Source organism: Nymphaea colorata, chromosome 7 (assembly GCF_008831285.2).
Source record: "Nymphaea colorata isolate Beijing-Zhang1983 chromosome 7, ASM883128v2, whole genome shotgun sequence".
NCBI classification, from domain to species: Eukaryota; Viridiplantae; Streptophyta; class Magnoliopsida; order Nymphaeales; family Nymphaeaceae; genus Nymphaea; species Nymphaea colorata.
The window spans coordinates 6,073,873-6,083,740 of NC_045144.1; the positions used below are offsets into that span (position 1 = coordinate 6,073,873).

The 9,868-nt window shown below is 36.8% G+C and overlaps 1 protein-coding gene across 1 annotated transcript; it reads left to right on the top strand.

Annotated features, from left to right (window-relative positions):
* LOC116257038 (pectinesterase-like) lies at positions 1 to 9,868 on the top strand. The gene is made up of 3 exons (XM_031633637.2): positions 1 to 995; positions 8,028 to 8,519; positions 9,496 to 9,868. The coding sequence occupies exons 1-3, from the start codon at positions 29 to 31 to the stop codon at positions 9,690 to 9,692; spliced, it is 1,656 nt and encodes a 551-aa protein (XP_031489497.1). The 5' UTR covers positions 1 to 28; the 3' UTR covers positions 9,693 to 9,868.

Here is a 9,868-nt window from a genome sequence, read left to right on the forward strand (position 1 = left end):
GCATGTCTTCTGTCCATCACCAGCTTCCATGGCTGCAAAAAGAAGTTGTAGAGTTGCCTTCCTTTTAGCATCGACCCTTCTCCTTCTATCGACTCTTACTAACCCTTGTTGTTGTTCGTCTTCCTCTTCCTTTAATGACTATAACACCACCGCCATAACATCCTTCTGCAACTCCACCCCCTACCCTCCACGCTGCTTAGAAATATCGAAGCTTCTTTCTATTGGAATCCCCAATATAGGCCTCAATCTGAACCTGCCTCCGGCCATCCTCAGCCTCGGCCACCACACCCTCCAGCAGGCCCTCTCCGAGGCCTCGAAGCTCACCAGCACCATCGTCGCCCTCGGGTCCGCCGGCATCGTCGAGAAGCTCAGGGGAACCATCGACGACTGCAAGGAGCTGCACTACGTCACGCTCGACCTCCTCCAGTCCTCCATCTCCGACACCTCCGGCCAGAACGCGGTGGCCTTCCTCAGCGCTGCGCTCACCAACAAGCAGACGTGCTTGGAAGGGCTGGAGTCCGCTTCCGGACTCTTCAAGCCACTCTTCATTGCCAGCCTGAATTCGGTATACGAGCTTGTGCACAACGCGCTCGCCATTTTCGTGAAAGGATCGGCGCCGGCGGCGGAGGACAAGGGGGCCGCCAGGGAGGGTCGGCGGACGGCGGAGCAATTCCCTTCCTGGCTGGATAAAAAGGACCGGAGGCTGCTGCAGAGCTCGGGGTCGGAGGACGGGGACAGCAACGACACCGTTCTGGTCGTTGCGCAGGACGGCAGCGGCGACTACACCACCATATCAGACGCAATCCAGGCGGTGCCGGACAAGAGTCCGACGAGGGTGGTGGTGTACGTGAGGGAGGGCGTCTACGACGAGAATGTGGAGATACCGAGGAGAAAGCAGTATGTGGCGCTACTGGGGGATGGCGCGGACCGCACCATCGTCACCGGCAACCGGAGCGTCGGCGACGGCTGGACAACCTTCCGTTCGGCAACCGTCGGTGAGTCAGCTACATAATTCTTCTGCAATTTTACTATTAATACACAGATTTAGGAGAATTCAAACACGCCGGACGTCAGATCTTGCCAGAACTGTTAGACTAATACACCGTCTATATTCACATTTTGCCTCAAATTCCTTAAATCATCATAAACTGTGGCTAAAAATATCATAAATCATTATTATACCATAACTTACGCTAATTCTCCTATAATGCTTGTTATTTAGTGATAATTTTGGTGATAATTTTCAAAATTTTAACTATCCCACTAGTCAAAAAAATTTGACTCTCTTCTGTATTAAATTCCAAAAATCCGACTGATATTGAAAAAAATAATTAATAAATAAGTATGTATCTAACAATATTTTGAGAGGATTGATCAATAATTATTTCAATAAGTTCACAACTTTCTTTTATAAATTTTACGCATTTGAAAGTCAAATTTAAAAAATATCCTTTTTCTGGCTCCACCAGTCACATGCAAGGGTTTTGATGGTGGGGACCGCAGGGAGAATGAGTTCTCCAGTATTTTTGTAATTTTCGCAAAATCTGGCAGCCGGGTTTTCAGAAAGATCTTATAACTTTCGGCGTGGGCGTGTTCGTGTGTTTGTGTTTTTTAATATATATATATATATAATTTTTTTGACGGCGAACATCGTGATCTTCATGTTTCAAAACCCATGAGAAATTAATTTATTACCATTTCATTTTATATTTAATATTATATTCTTAAATAAATTACGGTGTTAACCTATAAAGTCTCAAAAAATTCTTAGTTGCTAAAATTTCGATTCATGTTTTTGAGAACATCCAAATCGATCTATTTTAGATTGGATATCCGACTGAATTGATCTAAAAAATCAAATATAGAAAAAAATTTAATATTCAATGTGGATCGGATTTGGATTCAAGAGGTGACATTCGATCAGATTCAGACTTGGATTCAAATATACATAAACATTCTATTGGATTAAGATACATATTCAGATCAGATTTATTTCTATACAAATATCTTATATCTAATGCTCTTACATTTTGAAAATTAGTAAAATTTGGTTTAAAATTCGAATACAAATATAAAAATCAGATTCGAATCACATTTTGCTTGTGAAATCGGATCTCAGATTTGGGTATGACTTTTTCTTTCTTTATTCCTATGCGACTCTGAATTCAAATCCAGGTACCTATGCTGTATTTTTTTTCATATTCTTTGTATTCTTTCTCAATTTTAATGGAAGGGAAAACCTAGCCCGATTTCATCGAATTCAAAACCAATATGTGAATATAAAAAAAAAACAGATACAGTTGAAGTTGAAGGTATATATCCCTACCTAAAAGTTAGAAATGTGAGTAAAAATTTTGAAAAAAAAATCTTAAAAATGCAACTTCTAAAGTCCAGTTGTACAAATTTGTGTATTCACATTGCATTAATTAATGGGCCCTCTATTTGGAACAAATGACAAGATTGATGAAACATTCTCATGTGCCTGTGCTGGGGTGTGTGCAACTTGTATCTTGGCGACCAATGGTGCCGGAGTCACATATAGGCAAGTGTGGGCAGTTGTCCGAATTAGCCCCACAAAAATTATTTACGTTCATATATATGTTTTCAAAGATCCACTCATTTATATATGGTGGAGCCCCTTAAGGTATGATCAGGGGCTTTAATTAGTACCCATCAATCTTAAATTCCTGGTTTCGCCACTGCTCAGGTCGTGTTATTTATAGATTTTTTTTTTCAAGAAATAGTAAATTTATGTGGATTTATAATGGATCGTTTCCTCCCATTTTTTTGGTTAGCATCAGTCTATCAGATCTATTGTAAATATAATTTAAGGGGTTTGGTGTAGTTGGTCGGATCAATGACTGGTAGAAGGTCAGTTCCTCATTCGAATTTGGTGATTGTTAACTCTTGGCTTCTGATCAGTTGTATAGAGAATCAGAAATTCTTGCACCATCTTCCTCTACTTGGCTGCATTGAATTCTATTTTCAACCTACCTGTTGCTTATATTTTTCAAAAGAATTAGTTTTGATACTTTTTTTTTTAAAAGGCTTGACTTTTCATTAAAACTGCTAGATAAAGATGGAGTGTATTTTTTTTCATTGGAAACAAAAGGAAAATTTGCTGGAATTTTTTATTTTCAATATTATCATATGCATTACATTCTTCAGTTTTATCCAGCTTTGTTTGCTTTTTCAGTGAACAAAAATTCACTTTAAAACTTTATTTGACAGTTTTCATGAATAGCAGTTATCTTTAAAAAAGCACAGAATTTATTTTTTTATTTTTTAATTATGACCAAAGTAGGCTTCAAAGTGAAAATTTTCCTTTCTCTAGTTTTCTCTTATCTAACACAGTTTTATGAAAACTTGGTTTTTACTTAAATCAAAATTTTTAATAAATTCTCAAACCATGGTTCCTTTTTGTTTGTGCAACACACCTACAACCCAATTTTCATGAATTACCTAGAAGGGTCAGTTTTTCTTTTTCTCCCCTTCTTACAAAACCTGGTTTTTGTAAATCCGGAGTTTTTTTCCTCAAACCCAGTTTTGACGGTGCCCACATGCTCTAAAAGTTTTGTTTTGAAGACAGATTTAGGTTTTGCTGCTAAAGTTTGGTTTTAGAGTGTCATCCAAACGCCTCATAAACCTTTTTGCATTTTATATGTAAGTATATTGGCCTATATATACCACATTATCCCCTTGCTGATATAATATAGGGTCTATTTAGGTTTATATTTTTTCACTTTTAAAATATATTTAAAATAATTTAAAATACTTTTAAACTCAAAAATACGAAAATAAGGGATGACACCAAAATGATATCAATATGCCACCGACACTATTATTCTGGAGAGGTCTTCTTTCTAGGACATTTAAACATTCTTTTATTGACATTATTTATATAAAAAGTAAATTGTTTGACAATAGGAACAATAACATACTTTTTAGCTCAAGGGTTGTACAAATTTATGGACCATTAAAACATAGTGCTTCATAAATTTACTCCAACTATTTTGTAGACATAATGAAACAATCTATTACAGTTCACATTGTCAAACGACTTTTAAGAAGCCGTTTGACAACAGTAACTTATTGTTACTGTCCCATAAATCTGTGCTCATGGCCTTGTAAATGCAAGTCAAAATATTTAAATATTTAAAGTTAAAACGTCTTCATATATTTGTTAAAATCTTTTCAAAACTTTTAAGTTAAGTGTACTTAAACGAAAATGGTAGTCAAATCGGCGGCTTTCTCAAGAATCATCTCTCACAAAAGCACCATTCCGATCGGATGGTAAAAATTAATATACATTATTGCACATATTTTAAATGGAGTAGTCAAAATTTATTTATAGGGAAAAGGGTAGGGGTTTCGGCTCTCTTGTTGGATAAATTATGTGGTCAATTCATGTATTTTCAGCTGGTTTCCACAATTCCAACCATACAATAATCATGAAAAATACTTGATCTAAACTCAATTTTATAAGGATTTTAAGATCGACCATCTGCAACTCTTTCAATTCCTAATTGAAGTCTAAGATTTTTCTTCACTTCTTTTTTTCCTCCTTATTGTTCTTAGCATTTTTCATTTCACTTGTGCAGTTAGACTTTTGAAAAATATTTAAAAGGCACCACATGGTTCATTAAAGCTTATGCTTAATCACTGAAGTGGTTCCTCTCAATTAGATTACCTGTGATTTTGGTAGTGATTTTTTCCCCTTCTTAAATGATTATACTTATTTTTTTCGATGGACGACTATACTTAAAGAATTTGGCACGAGTCAATTGGGCACTCTTTTTTCTTCCTTAATATATATTTTTTATTTTTTATATAATATTTTTTTAATGACCATACAACTGTTATTTCTGAAGCTGCAACTAATAAATATCTAGATATTTTTGGTACCTCCGACCTTGTTCAGAATTAACGTCATATATAATTTCAAATTATTGGGATGCCTCTGGAATTTATTGGACGGATCTCCATTTAATGCACATCTCATGGGTGGGAATGCCAAACACGACTTTATGCAATTATTGGTTTTATTCGAAGAATTGACAACAAGGTAGACACCAATAATTAAAAGCATGGGGGTCTAAGAATTTTTTGGTTGAAAGACATTATTAATATATAAAATTTTTTTAAAAGGCAGTTAATATGTAAATACTGAAATGACTATGAGGTACCAATATAAAAATAAAGAAATTTATGTGAGCTCGTGTGGGCAATTGCCCGCACTAGCTTCCATGTACCTCTGCCACTGGTCGGAACAGGTTATAAGCTATGACCTCTAACAAGGGACCATGTGTTATAGGCTGAAAATAACCAAAATACTCTTCTCAGTTAAATGAAAAACCCTCCACCTAGCGCAAAAATAGAACTTAGTAAAAACTTCTCCCTATAAAATTACCAAAAGACCCTCTGGTAAAACATGAGAACATGCCTTGAGAATAAAAGGGTTCCCATGGGAAGGGGTTGAACATATAATCTGCCTGATTATACCTAAAGAAAAAAAAAATATAATTTTTAAATTGGTTAAAGACTTTTTTTTTCTTGTATTCTGAGGCTCAGTTCCACAAAAATTATGGATAAATTTGCACACAACCACTCAATGATTAATGTATTTATCAATTACCATCTAATGAACATTTCAAAATCAAATCGCAGACAACCACTTCATTTTATAAAATGGTCCACAATCATATTGTTTATGAATGAAAACTATTCAAACATACTGAAAACGACCGTTTTACCTTTCTATTTCTTTTTTATTAGGCATAAAATGGTCTTCTTAAATTTATGAGTCATAGTTTACATTGATGAAAATGTGTATATGTGAATGACCTTATAAAGCCAGGCAGTTGTTTGTAAAATTTTTAAACGCCAGGGAGTTCTACATAAATATGTCTAAAATCAAGCATGCTTGTCCCATCTTTAGATCAATTTCATATTACATCAAGAAAAAAAAAAAAAATCAACTCCTCTTGTGACCGAATTTAAAACAAACACAGATTGTGGTTTGATAAGGAATCCATGCTTGTATCTTTTTTGAAATTTCAATTTGGTTGGACTGTTTTATTTCTCAACACAAAGTTTTTCTTTGTTGCCCATCATCATTCAAAGTTCTAGTCATGACTTCCCAGTTTTAGGTTGCAAGATTTTAGAGCTATTGATGCACATGATTCCATCACATATGTTGATGCATAAAACAATATATGCTAATCTAGAAGCACCCACTTTTGGCTTTCTATATGCTTTTAGTGTGGGCCTAGACTAGTGCTTGTTTCACAAGATATTTTTGGTGCAAGTTCTGTTGGAATAGTTATACATGGAAGAGGGTAAGATCCTTGTAAATTTAATAGCATAGTAATTGAAAAGATAACAAGGGAAAAAAGTAAGGGAACAAGTGATCACATGGAGAGGAAAACATAAAGAATGAAAGGTCTATTTTCTATAAAACTCAAGCTGGTTATATGCACCTGCCGGAGCACAAAACATTGTGCACCACCTTGTGTAAAGGATTTTTTTTTTTTTACAAGGACAAAAAGGTAATGAAAAAATTAAAAGTCCAAAAAGATTTTTTTTTAAATCACTAAAAGCTCGATATTTTAATATCCATTTTATTGAAAATTTATATGTAATGATAATATTTTATTACAATTAATTATCTTTATATTTTATTTTATATATTAAAAAATATATTTTTAAATCTAATCGAGCCGAACCCAGGCCGGGCTCGGGTTTCAGGTGTTGGGCCAGCCCGAGCCCGACTCCTTATCGGTCCAAGCAGAGCGGGGCCAGCCCGATGCCCAGGCTTAGTGTATATATGTTGCATGCACAGGGTGTACATGTAACTCACTCCTTGCAAAACTCCTTTCTCAATAAGATCTACGAGACACTAACGCAGGAGCGCAAGCAGGAGATGGGTAGCTATGGACTTGATTTTTACTTATTGTCTTCTTTTAGTTGGATCCAGATCCAGGGATCCACTTTTAGTTTACATAAGGACGTTTAGGCTTCTAGTTAATTGCATTCTATTTTGCATCTCTTTCGATTCCTCCTTCGATTAATTAGTCATTGATCGTGGATTAGAGGAGAAGTCATCTCTTCCATTGCATTAGAAACTCAAAGGATAGAGGAATAGAAAAATTTTGAAGGATGCAGAAGACACATATTATTAAATGACACTTGTATTAAAAGATAGCAAGTCAAAAATGTTAATTGAATCAAACCAACTTTTAAATATTTTGTAATGTGACAGACCACTAAGTTCACCTTTGCTCATGACTGGGGACATTTATTTTCAGTCTTTTTGGCAAAGATAATATTATGTTACTGTTCACATACTGCTTCGTAAATCTGCCACAAAGATTGGAGATGATTTATGGTACATTGTATTATGAATTGTCCGAAACTTTTGGGTAGATTCATAGAACAAGATTATCCTGATCGATTAAGGACAGAGCCGAGGGGCTGGTAGGAGCCATGACTCACATGATATTTTGAAAAATAAAAATTTAAGATTTAATATTTTATAAAATTTTAATTTGGTACATGTAAAATTTAGAAAAATATATTTGGCAGTTGCTAAAAACTTTCGGCTCCTCTAAGGGACAGTTCTGGCTCCTTTCTTATCTTAGGTGGGTCTCACACGCTTTTGGAATGACCGGCGCTTATTATGAGAAGGCAATAGCAATACTTCCTGCTTGGACATTGGCTTGTAGATCATAGCTATCAAACACATGTGTCGGATGCTGCCGGATGATTAATAGAGATCAAACACTATATATATATATATTATATTCAACTTTATTTTCTAAATTTCAAAATCTCAGAGAATAAAAAATCAAGTCGATCCCCTAAATTAAATAAAATTTCTGCAAACTTTCGTAGGGGCTTAATATATTTTCAAAAACATTTAAAAGAACCACATTAACTTTTTTGAAAATGTTAATCAATAAAATTATATATAAAAGAGCTAGTTGGTACGTTTCGGCAAGGGAAATAACAGTGTCCCGTGTTTGCAGCTGTGGTGGGGGAGGGATTTCTGGCACGCGACATAACGTTCCGGAACACGGCCGGCCCGTCTAAAGGCCAGGCCGTCGCTCTCCGGGTCGGGTCGGACCTATCGGCGGTGTACAGGTGCTACATAGAGGGTTACCAGGACTCTCTCTACGCCCATTCGCTCCGGCAGTTTTACCGGGAGAACGTGATCGCGGGGACGGTGGACTTCATTTTCGGGAATGCGGCGGCCGTGTTCCAGGCATCCCAGGTGGTGGCCAGGAACCCGCTGCACGGCCAGGCTAATACAGTGACGGCACAAGGGCGGTTCGACCCGGACCAGAAGACGGGCTTCTCCTTCCAAGGCTGCACGCTTCTACCAGACCAGGATCTGGCCGTCAACCTGGGGAAAGTGAAGACCTACCTCGGCCGGCCATGGCGACTCTACTCCACCACAGTCTTCATGGAGTCTTACCTTGAGCAGCACATCGACCCCTCCGGGTGGTCGCCGTGGTCAGGTAATCCGCGTCCCTCCTTTCCATCTCCATAGGGATGCCGGACTTTTAACTTATCAGTTTTTTTCCGACATTCACATATTTCAGATTCGAATGCGAACAAAGAAAATTCATAGTTGAATCCAAATCTAAAATCAGATTTCACAATCTCAATCTGATTTTGACATCTACACTCAAAATCCAAATTCAAATCTGAATCCGAATTTTGAATTGAATTCAAGATTTTCAAAATGTAAGCACATTTGAATAGAAAATATTTATTTAAAATTAAATATGATCTGAATTCAATTCTTATTGCATATTATGTATATTCCAATCCAAATCCAATCACTTTGTAAATCCAAATCTGACCCGATTTTTTAATCTGATTAATTTTCTTTTTTCATGTCTGATTTTTTCCTATATTAGTACCTTATGGAAACTTAATTTGTAGATATAATTGCCCTGCTATAAAGTTAGAATCTAATGTATTAGTGCCCCTCAGTCGGAAATTTTCAGCTTCACCACTAGTTTGCAGTTATTGATGCACGATTCATTGAGAGTTCAGATTGAGCGAAAAGAGTATTTCATCTGTCACCCACAAGAGGGCAAAAGCTTCTACCGAGCCCCTTATTCCCTTATGATATATGGTATATTTCGGTACCTCAAGTGCCACTTCCGCTATATGCTAACTTGCATATCAGTGACTCTTTTTCTTTTCAAACGGACATAAACATATCGACAAAATTATAATGTCTTTGATATATATAGGCACACATGATATGAGTAGAAAATTGTTGATGTCATGACACAATGCTAAATGCGGATCATTAGATCTCTCGTCTCCACTTATAAGTCTAAATAAATCTTGCTTATATCATGCCAACCATTTTCCTTTGAATTAAAGAGGGTTGAAGCCCTCCGCTTCCCCATGCCTCCTGTGCCCAGGGCTGCGTTGGTGTCTGAATCATCCTACTTGGTGTGGTGTGTTACATTACAGGGGATATGGGCCTGGCAACGCTTTACTATGGTGAGTACGCCAACACCGGACCATCTTCAGACACAAGCAGCCGCGTCACCTGGCCCGGTTTCCACATTATGTCTTATGAAGAAGCTACAAACTTCACAGTGCCTTCACTCATCCTAGGCGACCAGTGGCTGGATTCGACCTCTGTTCCTTACAATGCAAGTCTGTAAGTGCCAAGCAATTGTTCAGGCAAGAGAGGATGCAGCTGTTCTGCAATCCGGTCTAGAAGATATATACAAACAACATAAAGCTAGCGATGTTGTGAAATCTTATTGTATATCTTTTATCTGCCGGTAACTTTTTCAATTGTTTAATTAATCCTTCCCCTTGGAGGAAAAATGTACAA

Excerpts from the sequence above, each read along its gene's own strand:
- LOC116257038 (XM_031633637.2), top strand. The coding sequence starts at position 29 with ATGGCTGCAAAAAGAAGTTGTAGAGTTGCCTTCCTTTTAGCATCGACC. Across the intron at positions 996-8,027 it reads CTTCCGTTCGGCAACCGTCG|CTGTGGTGGGGGAGGGATTT; the intron begins GTGAGTCAGCTA and ends CCGTGTTTGCAG. Across the intron at positions 8,520-9,495 it reads CGGGTGGTCGCCGTGGTCAG|GGGATATGGGCCTGGCAACG; the intron begins GTAATCCGCGTC and ends GTTACATTACAG.